At 42.3% G+C, this 13,912-nt stretch overlaps 1 protein-coding gene across 1 annotated transcript; it reads right to left on the bottom strand.

Moving 5' to 3' along the window:
* Window positions 1-1,406: 1,406 nt before the first annotated feature.
* SEC13 (SEC13 homolog, nuclear pore and COPII coat complex component) lies at window positions 1,407-12,693 on the bottom strand. The gene is made up of 9 exons (XM_035106559.2): window positions 12,541-12,693; window positions 10,789-10,833; window positions 9,957-10,072; window positions 8,667-8,818; window positions 7,167-7,300; window positions 6,398-6,531; window positions 4,733-4,853; window positions 3,435-3,581; window positions 1,407-2,807 (listed from the first exon to the last, which is right to left on the bottom strand). Exons 1-9 carry the CDS (start codon window positions 12,541-12,543, stop codon window positions 2,697-2,699), a joined length of 963 nt encoding a protein of 320 aa, XP_034962450.1. The 5' UTR covers window positions 12,544-12,693; the 3' UTR covers window positions 1,407-2,696.
* Between the last annotated feature and the right edge of the window lie 1,219 nt (window positions 12,694-13,912).

Genomic DNA, 13,912 nt, shown 5'->3' on the forward strand with positions numbered 1-13,912 from the left:
CCCGGGATGCTCTACCCGGGGTTCTTGTGGAGATCCGCGTGGCTCCCGCGGAATCCCCCCCCCTCCGTGATGCCAGAAACCTCGCAGCTTGAGGTTTCTGCGCCTCTCCACCAGCGCGGTAGACCCGGTCACCCACATCACATACATTATATCAAAATCCTTACAGGAGCCTGTTCAGCCTAATGCTGCAGTTGCTCATGTCTGCAATCCTATGCTCACTTTCCTGGAAGCTCCACCGAGCTTAAGGGGTCTTACCTTTGTGTGCGTATGCATAGGATTGCATGTGTGTTCACAGCTGAGGTGAGATTTGAACAAGGCACCTCTCTGCTCACAACTCAAGCAATTTATACACTGCTCAATTACTATCTTCTCTACGTGGTATACAGACAACACACAATAAGGATAAAAATCAGTGAAAACTATTAACATCAGAATTCAGATAAAGTGGCTGCTTCAGTAGGCATTAGATGTTCAAAAAGGGAAGGGGCCTATTTTTCGCAGCTGGAATGGAGTTCCATAAAAGTAGACCCACATGAATGCACAGCTGCTGGTTGATATAAGCCATGGCCAGGCAAACTAAGGCCCGGGGGCCGGATCCGGCCCAATCGCCTTCTAAATCCAGCTCGTGGACGGTCCGGGAATCAGTGTGTTTTTACATGAGTAGAATGTGTGCTTTTATTTAAAATGCATCTCTGGGTTATTTGTGGGGCATAGGAATTCATTCTTTTTTCCCTCTTCCCTAATATACAGACCGGCCCCCCACAAGGTCTGAGGGACAGTGGACCGGCACCCTGCTGAAAAAGTTTGCTGACCCCTGATATAAGCCATGCATCCTTGCCATGGGGGGGCACTAACAGCGACTCCTCTGAAGACCTCAGTGATCAGACAGGGTTACAATGAATCAGACAGTCCTTGAGGTATCCTGCACCCAAGTTGTCAAGGGCCTTGTAAATTAACACACGAGCCCTGAACCTGGCCTGGTATGCAGCCAGTGCAAGCTTTTGAGCACTCCATCAGCAGTCTATCCACAGCTTTTTGCACCAGGTAGAGCCATCTATAAGACACACCCATGTATAAGACACCCACTATTTTTGGGGACTCAAATTTAAGAAAATGGGGGAGATGGCACACAGTTGTTGAGCTTTTTTTGGGTGTGTGTGTGCTGAAAATCGCTCATCCACCCGCACATGTCGCAAAATCTGCCTCCCGTCTGTCCCATCACCAGTAGAGGCTGTCAATCGCCCGCCCAACTGCCGGAGCGTCGGCCAATCAACACCACCCATTGACGCAGCAACCAATAACACACACAATAGTTGTTGACAGTCGCAGCAGCAACCAATCAACCGTCCACCCTATGCACTACCCATGTATAAGATGACCCCCACTTTTTAGCATAGTCTTATACACAGAAAAGTACGGTAGTTCAATCCTGTGCTGACACAGGTAATTCACTCCTACAACAACTGACAGGCAGAAACTCACCCTGTGTTTAAATTTGTTGCTTCAGGTCCTACCCTCTGGAGCATCAGAAAAAATGGCCCCAACATCTGTATGATAGATGAACATCATATCACATCTCTTCTCAAACTCCTTCAACTTTTCACCATAGGACTTGTTCTCCAGACTCCTTGCCTTCATTTGGCTTCCTTCTCTATACACATTCCAGATTGTTGATACCCTTCTAAAACTGCAGTGCCCAGATGCAGACACATTACTGCCCATGATATCTGACCGAAGCAGAATAGGAGGCTGAAAAGAACTAGCCTGCTTAAGAAATGATCGCTGTCCTCAAATCTGGCTCTTAATACTTTTAACTCGGTCAGCGTTTACTGTCGCCCCATCTCCTTCTCTGTCACACAGAAAGATTTTGCTCTTCTTAAGCTCTTGCTGTTCTCACTCTACTTCTTTATGAAGCAACCCTTTGGTTAAAAGGAAAAGCAGGCTTTGGACCAATAACTTGATGATACATATTTACAGGGGGAGTAAATATATAAAATAACCTCTGTAAAAAAGTAGCCTTCTTTCCAAACATTTGAGATTGTTTTGATCAGACTTTATTTTTTCTTTTAAACAAAAAGAGGTACACAAAGTGGCTTAGAGTTTATTAGCTTGATAATATTTTGGAGGTCAATTTCACAAGTACTTGCAACTAATAGAAGGGCAAACTGTAGAACAAAAGCAACTTTGAATTTCTGGTAATCCTTCTCCATGTGTAAATGGCAGTCTCCATCTCTCTTGCTTAAGTTCAAATTCTGTATTAGGTATCTGATGCAGAGTTTCTTTCTTTTTGTTGAAAGAGAAAACATTACCAGGCTTTAAATGATAAGAAGACTGTAGTAAGTAAAACAAGTCATTCTGAAAGAGAGATATTGATCCATAGAAACTTTTCCTCTCCTCCTAATGGAGAGGAGTTAATGGAAGGCTTATCAAGAGTTCCCCAGCAAATTAAAGAAGAAAATGAAGTGATGCTTAAAAGAAAAAATCTCACTGCAACTGAGCAATACCTTTTGATGTACAGTTTGCCTTGAATTTTACCAAGTGTCAATTAAGGCAAAATGCTATGGTATGTATAGCTTTCCTGCAACCAGTTAGCTTTGCTTGTGCCAGATCAAATAAATTTGGTTTAATAAGAAAAGTAGTAAAAATCATGTCTATTTCCTTGCATTGATAATTTGGGATTGATGTTAACCCATTTGTCACTGTTCATTCTGTTGCCCTTCTGTAATAGCAGATACTGCACCCTGGCCCTTATTAACATCGCTGATGCACGCCCACTGTCCATCTACAGATTCTTTCCATAAAGTTACCTGTAAAAGATCAGAATAAGAGTGTTTAGTTCTTGCCCAGGTTTTAGAATCCACTGCACTTGGCAACATGAGTTTATTCTGAAAATTTCCCCTTGCCAATGGTTGCCAGTCATTTCATATTTGAGGCAGCATAGTATTCCCACTCCAAACAGATTCAATTAAATTCACACAAGGCAAGCTAATGTTTAAATTTACAACGTTCTTCCAACATCGCTAAAGTCAATACAACTTAGTGAAAATATGGTTAACTGATGTCTGTTTTTAACTTTAAAAAAAGTTATTAAATTTATAGAAAAAGTAGATCCCCCCTCTCACACACTGCTAGAACCTAGGAAGATATAGGCCTGGTTTAGATATGATGATCTTGGTATTATAAACCTTATCTTTATAAAACAAGAAGAAACCTTGGGTTTGTGCACTCTCCTCCTCCGTTTCTCACACTGAAATGCAGCCATTTGTTAATTTAGTTTCCTGATATATCCAAATTGGAAAGCTGGTTTATTCTCTGATTACAAATAAGGATCAGAACTGAAAAATTTGGATCTCATGAGCATAAGAACTAGTTAGATTGATACCTGCATATGGCCATGTGACTGAAAGTATAAGAATAAAATGCTTTACACTCACTTTATTATCTCCTCCAGACACAGCAAGAATATTTGCAGTAATGGACCAGCTAACATGCCAGACTACATCATTGAACTTGTGTAGCAATTTTGGTGACCATGAATTTCCAGAGGGATCATCACACATCCAGATAAACACTCTGCCATCCTAGAAAAACAACAAGCAAAGCTGTAAGGACAAGGGCAAGCTCACATTCAGCAAGGCCTCCTTATCAAGGGCATCTTATTTTCAGAACCACTCAGGCAGCATCCCAAAGGCATGTGGCTGCACCATTTAGAAGCCCATAATTGTTGGCCCATAAAAATATTGTATACATTTCCCAACAAGCAAGTTTACAGACATAGCATATTGACACAGGTCAGAGGTGAGAAACTTGTAGTATAAAATACATAGAGTGTTACAATTCCCATCATTCCTGACCATTGGCCCTACTGTCAGGGGTTGGTGGGAGTTGGTGTCAAACAACATCTGGAGGGCAAAGTTCCCCATCCCTGGATAGGTTTTACCTGGATTATACTGTTTCAAACTTTAAGTGTGCCATTGTACAACTGAACATGGAAGGCTTACTTTTACTATTTTTAAATAAATATCACTGAAAACTTTTAACATGCCAGCTTTCCGTATGCAGGGAGATTATTTTTATTTTTACATGGCACATCAAATATGGAACCCCAAATCTGAAGACTAAGTGGTACAGCCCAGAAAGGACTGCGCCACAATGAATTCCCGCAAGCTTGACTCGGTTATCAATTGCGGAGCTACCCAAACTAGCCTGTCGGATGTATACGCCATGTCAGCAGTGTACTGATAAATCAGCAATTGCACTTTTAGATTATGAATTTTATAGATCAGTGAGAGGGACATCTTTTGCTAGGTGAAATAAAGTGAAACTAAAATATATGATTTTTTTTTTAAAAAAGTCAGTTGGATCCAGACTCTTTCCAGTTGCTGTAGGGCCTGAGATCTAGCAGAGACTCCTGGAGGAGGAAGGCTTGGGGAAGTGATTCTGCTGATCTCCCCTTCTTCCTGAAGCCTTCTGCACCACTTTCCATACTACTCTGATTTTGGGGAGATACAGGGGAAGGGAAGAATTGGTGAAAACTACATCTCTCTCCCCCCCAACCCTATCTTCCAAATAACTTTCTATTAGCCGAGTTTCACTTATGGAAACTCTGGATCCAACGACAGCTTCTAAGCAGAGGGTGGTGGTCTCGGGAGCTTTCTTTGCCTATAGTAGCTCAATGTTATGTGAAAAGTAACTGTATATCATTTACTCCATTCAGCCATTCGATATATACCTGTGAGCAGCTGGCAATAGTACTTGTTGGCAAGCCTATGGAGGGGGCCCAGGCTACATCTCTGACCCAGTCACTGTGAGCTTCAAGTTTTTGTTCTTCTTTCCACTGGCCATCTTCTTCTCTGGCAGGATTCGAGGGAGAAAGGTGCAAATTTAGAAAGAGCAAAACAAAACATCTTCTCACCGTATTTCCCATGCAGAAGCTTGTTATAGTGTTGTAATCCTGGCTGCCAGTTATCTGGGCCCAATTTAACCTATAATGCCTTAAATGGCTCAGGGCCACAATAACTCAAGGACTGCCTCTCTCCATATGAACCTTCTCAGACCCTGAGATCATCCTCTGAGGCTCTTTTTTCATGTGCTTCCTTCCATGAGAGGTCTGGCCAATATGAGAACAAGCTTCCTGTTTGTGGGATGCTCTCCCCAGGGAGATTCACTTTGCGTATTCATTATACACCTTTAGGCACCAGGCGAAAACGTTTTTCTTCAAGCAGGCCTTTGGCTGATTGACATCCCATGTCCTTTTAAATGTATCATGGGATGGTTGGAAATGTAAAGAAAAAGAAGGTACCTTGTATCATATGTGGTGGGAATGTAGAGAAATTTTAAAAAATTGGGAGATGATATACAATGAACTAAAAAAAAAATGTTCAAAATGACATTTATTTAAAAAAAAAGAAGCATTTTTGTTAGGGATTTTAGGACAAGACCTGCTAAAGAAAACAAAGAATATATTCATGTATGCTACAACAGCGGCAAGAGTCTTGTTAGCACAAGGATGGAAGAATGAGGAAGTCCCAATGAAAGAACAATGGCAAGAAAAACTTATGAGCTATGCGGAATTGGCAATATAAACTACGTGAGAAGGACAACCTGTGACTTCAAGAAGAATGGGAACTATTTACAAATCATTTAAAAAGAAAAACAAAAAGACTTGGACCTTGGCAGGTTTTGAATAAACATCCACAAATTTATTAGTAGAACATAGATTGTATTTGACTTAATAAAAAACCTTTTAAAAAATGTATCATGGGATGGGGGGGATTCTTGGTTTGTTTTCCTTCTTATATTTAATTATGTATTTTGTGCTTTTTATATAGTAATTATATGTTGTGAAATGCCCTGAGATCTACGGATGACTATATAAATTTAAACAATAACAGTAATAACAATAAAATATGCTAACCTTTCACAAAACAACAGCAAAAACCTAAAGTTGGGACAGCCATTCTGTCAAAGCAACACTACAAATAGCAGGCTGATCCCATACCCAAGAAACATAAAGGAGAAGAATTTCATAAAGCCTTATTCTGACAACCCACTTCATTTATAACACGGGTTTTGTAGGACTTTCTGTTTTAAACAGCAGCTTCCCATGCCAAATTTGAAGCTGCCTGTGAATATGGAGGTAATTTTTTTGTAAGTCTCTTCAGAAGACAGCTGCTGTTTGAAACTCCAGATAAAGACATTTTGACTCCAAGGCATGGAAGTGCACGGATTGACATGGAATGAGCGTGAGTGAGCGAGGTTAGAGTCAGAAATCAAGCCTTTTAAAGCAATTTTAATACCTTGGGAGGAGTGTGGGTGGCGGGAGGTTGAAAAGAGGAAATATAAAGAAAGGCCTGTCATATAGGAAGACTTTAGGTAAATTGTCAGGAAAACTTACTTCCAAATCTTGATAAGGTTATCACAGCCGCCCGATGCAAAACGCTTAATGTAGTTTGGTTTTTGGCTTGACGGCGGTTCTATAAGGCTTCCTGGTACAACTGCAGGGGCCCAGCTAACAGCATTGCAGCCAATCTATGCAAGAACACAAATTTATGCAGTTTCTTCCTATTTGCAGCCAAAGCAAGCATCCAAATATTTCTTAACACAACTAACATAATGACAGGATACTTACTGAAGTAGCATACTAAGCATACCCTTTATCATGCTATTCTGAATACTTCATGTTAAACAGAACACTACAATTATGTCGAGAAATGAAGGCCCTGAGTCAATGCTAACTTTTTCATTTTATTTGTTTGGACCTATGAAACTGCCTTTCACTGCCAGTCGATCTAGACAGCTACTGCCTATTGTACTAGCACCAGTTCTCTGCTTTTTAAAGTATTTTAAGGCAGACATCTTTTCCAGTCCTGTTACCAGGATTTTCTTAAATGGAAACATCAGCAACTGAACTTTGGACTGTCTTCTTCCACGTATGCACCCTAACCACTGGAATATGGGCCTTCCCATATGCGGCTTTTCATTTTAACTTCAGTTCAGTACTACAGAGTAGCAAAACTTTCTGCAATAAAATTGATTATTATATGCAACTTAATGTCAAAACAGGTTTCTATGCAGTTTACAAAGAATAAAATTGTTGCACAAACATTAAAATAAACATCCATATTTGAAATACACAATAAAAGAATCCCATTAAAATTACTCACTGTATGTGCATTGCTGATTTTTTTCACTTCCCATGTTCCATCACCACTGCAGCTTAGCAGAGAGATGGCCCCATCAGAGCTGCCGCAAGCCAGGATCAAGCCAAAGTCTTGTGGTGCCCAACATACAGAATTCACTGCCAGAAAACACAAAAATTGGTTGAATTATTTATAAAGACTACTTAAAAGTTGAGGGGAATTCATGTGTAAAGGGACCCCTGACCATTAGGTCCAGTCGCAGACGACTCTGGGGTTGCAGTGCTCATCTCGCTTTACTGGCCGAGGGAGCCGGCGTACAGCTCCCAGGTTATGTGGCCAGCATGACTAAGCCACTTCTGGTGAACCAGAGCAGCACATGGAAACGCCGTTTACCTTCCCGCCGTTTACCTTCCTATTTATCTACTTGCACTTTGACGTGCTTTCGAACTGCTAGGTTGGCAGGAGCAGGGACCAAACAACGGGAGCTCACCCTGTCGCGGGGATTCGAACTGCCGACCTTTTGATCGGCAAGCCCTAGGCTCTGTGGTTTAACCCACAGCACCACCCGTGTCCTTGACCTTAATAGATTTGTCAGCAATGACTGAGGCAATCAGAGCAGAAGCCTGCGCTTGTTAAGTGGATTAAAACTCTGTCACATTATGCTTAAATGTTTTGTTTTTAAATAGCAACTAAGTTTTAGGAATTTTAGATGGTAGATTTCTCTGTGACTGCACTTAAGACAGTACATAATTTATTGATTCTTGGAAATGCATTACCAAAATTAGTAAAATGTAACATCTGGAAATGCGGTTTATAGCACACAGTTGCATTGTAATAACAGAGATTTTTTTAATGCCGCATTCCTAGACAAAGATCCATTCAAACTGGCTCACAATCAGAATGATAACAAAATGCAATAAAATGCCATCACCATTCCAGTTGGTATGGTTTTATTTCCTAAATAAATTATTGTACTTTCACTGTCTGTGAAGTTCGGTCTTTAATAGAGCATTACACAGAAAAGTTCTCGAAGCTACGAACATGAGTTTGACCAAACTGCGGGAGGCAGTGCAGGACAGGAGTGCCTGGCGTGCTGTGGTCCATGGGGTCACGAAGGGTCGGACACGACTAAACGACTAAACAACAACAACCACACAGAAAAGGACAACGGACATGCAACAGAAGCTCAGTAGGCTCAATTAAGGAAGACCAAACAAAGATCTGGGATCAGCATGATTACATGAAGCTTCTAATCAATGCATGAAAATTATAACTGAAGCAACAAAGTACAGTCATACCTTGGAAGTCGAATGGAATCTGTTCCGGAATTCCGTTTGACTTCCAGAACGTTCGAAAACCAAAGAGCGGCTTCCGATTGGCTGCAGGAAGCTTCCAAAAGAATGTTTGGAAACTGGAACAGTCACTGCCGGGTTTCGATCAGGAGCCGAAATGTTAGAGAACTAGGCTGTTCAACTTCCAAGGTACAACTGTACTCAGCTAGCTAGCAGGAAGAACAGCCAGTACCTGAAGAATCGTGCCCTGTGTATTCATGTGCCTTTTCCCAAGTACCGTTCTCCTCCTTCCAGATAATAACCTTCCTGTCATAGGAACAGGAAGCCAGGATGTTTCCATACATGGGATGAGCCCAAGCCACCTGCCACACAGGGCCTTCGTGTCTACAAAAAGCAGAATTAATTTTTTTGGGGGGGATATTAGTGCACCAAGACTTTATTATCAAGAGCATTTACAAGCCATTCAGTGTCATATTCAGTTATGGATGCATATTACCACTAAAATATCAAAGTGATATTTTGTAGTCAGAAATTCAGTATCTTTCCATTTATTTTTATTTTTATAAAGGGAAAAATATGGAATTTTCAGTTACAAAAATAGTCACTGTCTAGGAAACAGGGGCAAGGGATTTGCTGGAAAAATAAGCCAAATTAACAACAAATTCCACAGAATCCTCTTTCTCTTTTAAAATCCCTTTCATCCAAAGTCTTCTAAAATAAATATTTCAGCTCTCTAGTTCCTCAACCAAGGGAAGTACTCATTATGCCCAATGCCTTATTTACTACAGCTCCTCTGCTGTTCATTCTCTCACTCTTTCCTCTGCCCCACCACTATTCCTGATGATTGTATGCTGAAATCTCTCTCCCCTTCCTAGTAAATTAGGGATGGGGAACATGAAGCCTGACAGTTCATGTAGTCCTTAGACTAATTTTGTACAGTCCTTGGTCTAATTTCATGAGGGCAAATTGAAGGGGAAATGGAGGGGGAAGAGAGAAGCCTTTTGCAACTGATCTGGCAAGGAGCTCTGGCAAGGAAGGAAAAATAGGGGGGAAAGGCTCAAATCAGTAGAGTGGTGGAAGGAGGGGGAGAAAGCCCCCTTTTGAGTGTGATCTGTCCCTCTTTCCTAGCAGTGTGCTGGGCACGGTAGGACAGAAAGGGACAGGAAAGGGGTGTCAGAAAAGGAGACTGTGCTGGCATGCTGCAGTCCCAATAGATACCCCCAAAGAAATGAAAGAAAAAGGTTTCCCCTCCCTCAGACTGTGGCAATTGAAAATTGCAAAATAAGAGGCATGTAAGTAATTCTGAGGCTTATTTTAGCCAATCATAAATGATACACTTTCAAAGAAGTGTTTTGTTAAACAGCTTTCAAGGAAGACATTATAAAGGAAATGGAACATTGCATATGTAAACAAAGCACATTAAGTTTTCACCACTCTGCCCCCAAAGCCATAAATTGTATTCCTAAGCAGAAGCTGAAATTGGGGAAATGTCATAGGATTATGTTCTCTTTAATTGACTCACCCTCTTAAGTCAGCTATGAGAATTTGCCCTCCATTCCTTACATCAAATATTTTCACTGATCTGTCTGAGGAACAAGTTGCCAACCGCATGCCATAATAATCCATCTGAGCATCATGCTGGAAAGTAATAAAGAAGTTTTCATGATCATCTATAAATTCTGGATTAATTAATACAACAGGTTTTTTAAAATCTCAAAAGCAACAAATCCAAATGTTAAAATGCTGAATATCACAGTGCAGTAAGATGAAAAAGTGTGATCACACAGCATTTTCCTGGAAAACCCAAATGCAACCAATATCGTACCAGACTGAGATAGTGATGACTATCAGGCAAAACGGGGCTAGAGTCTCAAGATGGCAGAAATTGCCCTGACCACCTCAGCTTCTAGTGGGAATAGGTAAAATTTGAGGATGGAGAGTATAAAGCAGCTGGGAAGGTCATGCTAACTTTATGCCACAACATTATCTACTATTTTGATACAACATGGCTAAGCTGCAATAATATAGAATAGAACCTGCACCAAATAGTAAACTAAGTTAACGGTAGGAGCAGGATTGGAAAGCTACTTGCTACTCACTCAAAAAATATCTATTATTTACGCTGGCTTGTAGCAAGATTGCCATTAACAGCTTTTCACACCATATGTACACAACACTAAGTCCTGACTGACACAAATGGGAATTATGACAGAGCACAGTTCTGGAAGAAATTGCTTAGGACAAATGTTCTGTCATTTGCTTCATTCTTTTAAAATAAAGTTAATTATGCCAATTTCGCTCTTTTTTGAGGGGAGATATATACTTTTTTTAAAAAAAAAAAAGCAAATACTTACGATCATGTCCTCATGAGACGTGTCCACTGTATTAATTACAGACACCTAGTAGGAAAATATACAGCAAGACATTTTAAAATAAATATCTGACCCTAGATTTTCACTCAATGATTAAAGCATGCCATCATCTTTTGCTTCACATTTTTATGTAAGGGTTGACTGCATTGTTTAGTGGGTGTCCATAAAGTTGAAATTGATTTAACCCTCAGGTGACTTTGCAGCACCCACATGTGTACAATCACTTTCTGAACTCAACAACCTGTGGAACCTCATTGCCATCATACTGAGATCAGTAGAGGTAGAATGTGATATAGCAAGTTAAAAATTGCACTTTTGAAAGCTTCCTGCTGCACTGTAAATATATATATAACAACATAAGATGAACCCTGCTAGATCAGTCTAGATCAGGCATCCCCAAACTGGGGCCCTCCAGATGTTTTGGCCTACAACTCCCATGATCCCTAGCTAACAGGACCAGTGGTCAGGGGTGATGGGAATTGTAGTCCAAAACATCTGGAGGGCCGAAGTTTGGGGGTGCCTGGTCTAAAGGCCTATCTAATCCAGCTTTCTGTTCTTGCAGTAGCCAGTGAGATACCTATAAGATTCCCACAAGAAGGACATGAGCACAACTGAACTTCCACCAAGATTCTCTGCAACTATTTCAGACACAAACTGTCTCTGATACTAGAGATTAAATAACCGCGACTAGTAAACCCTAGTAGCTTTATCCACCACATATTCATAGGCACTGGGCTGCGTTCACCCCAGCACTACCAACTTTATTTTTTCTTCTTTTTGCAGATGGGGGTGGGGGGCAGAAAATTGGAGGGGAGGGCTGGATCAGGCCCCACACTTGGGGTAAGTCTCCTGACTTAGATTATTTAAAGGGGAATTAGGCAAAAGCATGGACAATAGATCCTTCATCAGTTATTTAATATGGCAGTTAAATGGCACCTCCAGGAAACACGTCTGTTAATGTGGGAGCAGTGGGGGGCGGGGAAGCTAAGCACTACTGCCCTCATGTCCTGGTTGTGGGCTTCCTGTTAGAGACAAGATATCAAACCCTTTGGAGCTGACCCAGACCTTCGGTAGGATTTGTTCTTAACAGACACCTTGTGTTTTTAAAGCGTCGCAGCTACTGCGAAAGTAAACGCACCAAACAATAAAAGCCAATCCTTCGGCGACGTAAAACCGGGTGTGTGTGTTATGTGTCACGCTCACTGACCCTCCTCGTGTGGGAAAACAGGGGTGTAACAAGTAAACTAGGGTGTCCCTGTTGGGGAATATGTGGCCAGCTCAGGAGATGGGGCTCAGCCCGGGAGTGGGCGACGGCGCTTTCCGCCGAGCAGCCCCCCCCCCAATCAATCAATCGATAATTTATAATAAATAATATTTATTTATTTATACATACATACAGTATGTATACCCTGCCCATCTGGCTGGGTTTCCCCAGACACTCTGGGCGGCTTCCAGCAAAAATATTAAAACACAATTAATTCATCAAATATTAAAAGCTTCCCGAAATCTCATGTGTGGTGGGTGGAGGCGGTGGGGACCCTTCGCAGGCTTGACATCCCTTGGGAAAAGGTGTGCGAGGATACCCCGTTACTAGGAGCAGCCCCACGTCCAGTACCAGGGAAGCGCGTCCTCCCCACCCCCGCCCAGGCACCCACCGCACCCCGAATAGCTCAGCGCGGGAAGCAGGGAACTGGGCCACGGCCCCTCTTTATCCCTCTCGGAGCGCCCCCTCACCATGGTGACGGCCGGGGCGGAAGGGGGTCTCCAGCTGCACCAGCCGCTCTCTCGCTCTCAGCCGCTCACAGACGTGGCAAACCGCCGCCGAGACGCGCGTCCCACGACGAAGGCCTCCCGGCCGGGAAAAAAAGGTCTTCCTGCTGAGCGCGCAAAGGTTCCGCTTGCCGCTCGTTCCGCCCTTCTTTCCCATCGGCTCCTAACGGGTGGAGGCCGCTTTCCCTTGGCGCCGCCCCTGACCCTTGGCAGTCCGTCCTCTCTTTTAATTCAGCCACTGGCCATGACGGCTTCTTTGGGAGCCCCGAGTTCAAATCTTTGGGAGCCCCGACCTCAGCCCCCCCCCCTGCAGCTTTCCCCCACAAAAGGAATTATACTGGCATTGTTTCTCTCTCCCGCCCAACTCCTTGCGATTTCCCTACGAGGTAGGGCAAGGGTGATTTACTCAAAGTGAGCACAGTGGCTGAAAACAACATTTGAGCCTGCCACCTACAAATGCACTTCGCTGGCTCCCAAGGGCAATCGTGCCATGCCTCATAACTGCTGCTAAGAAGCTAAAAATGGGCTATGCATTTGTATATTGGAGTGAACGTATGCAAGAGAAGCTGAAATTGCTTTCTTCTTCACAGCAGATGTAGGATACAACCTCTGTGCCTGAATGAACTTCTTCAAGAATGAGAAACTGAGGCAAATAGCACTGCAATAATTCTAGGACTTTTTGGCAATAGAAAAACTCTCAAATCTCTGGGTCTGGATGGCATCCACTGGAGAGAACTCAACAGTCAGATTGCTGATCTTACAAAAAATAATAATATGCAATTTGTCAGCCCCACCACACCTGCGGACTGGAAAGTAGGGGGATCTGAGAGTTTACCAGACAGTTAGTTTAATATATGTGGAAAGAAAAATGGTGGAAAGTATTGTTAAAGATTGAACTACCAAGCATCTAGAACAGGCACCCCCAAACTGCGGCCCTCCAGATGTTTTGGCCTACAACTCCCATGATCCCTAGCTAACAGGACCAGTGGTCAGGGATGATGGGAATTGTAGTCCAAAACATCTGGAGGGCCGAAGTTTGGGGATGCCTGATCTAGAAGATCAAGTGCTGCAGAAGTAGAATCCACATGGGTTCTGCAAGGGTAAGTCCTGCCTCACAAAACTTTAAGAAAGTTGTTTGACAGTGTCAACAAGCATATAGATAGAGATGATCCTACCAACATTGTGTTCTTAGACTTTCAAAAAGCTTTTGATAAAGTACCTCACCAAAGACTCTTCAGAATAAGAGAACTTGTGTTCAAATGACCCTCTGTAAACAGTCTTTTCATATTTTTTCCAAATTCATATTATATATTGCTTCCCATAGAAATGAAAATTT

The sequence above is a fragment of the Zootoca vivipara genome, chromosome 2 (genome assembly GCF_963506605.1).
Source record: "Zootoca vivipara chromosome 2, rZooViv1.1, whole genome shotgun sequence".
Classification (NCBI taxonomy): domain Eukaryota; kingdom Metazoa; phylum Chordata; class Lepidosauria; order Squamata; family Lacertidae; genus Zootoca; species Zootoca vivipara.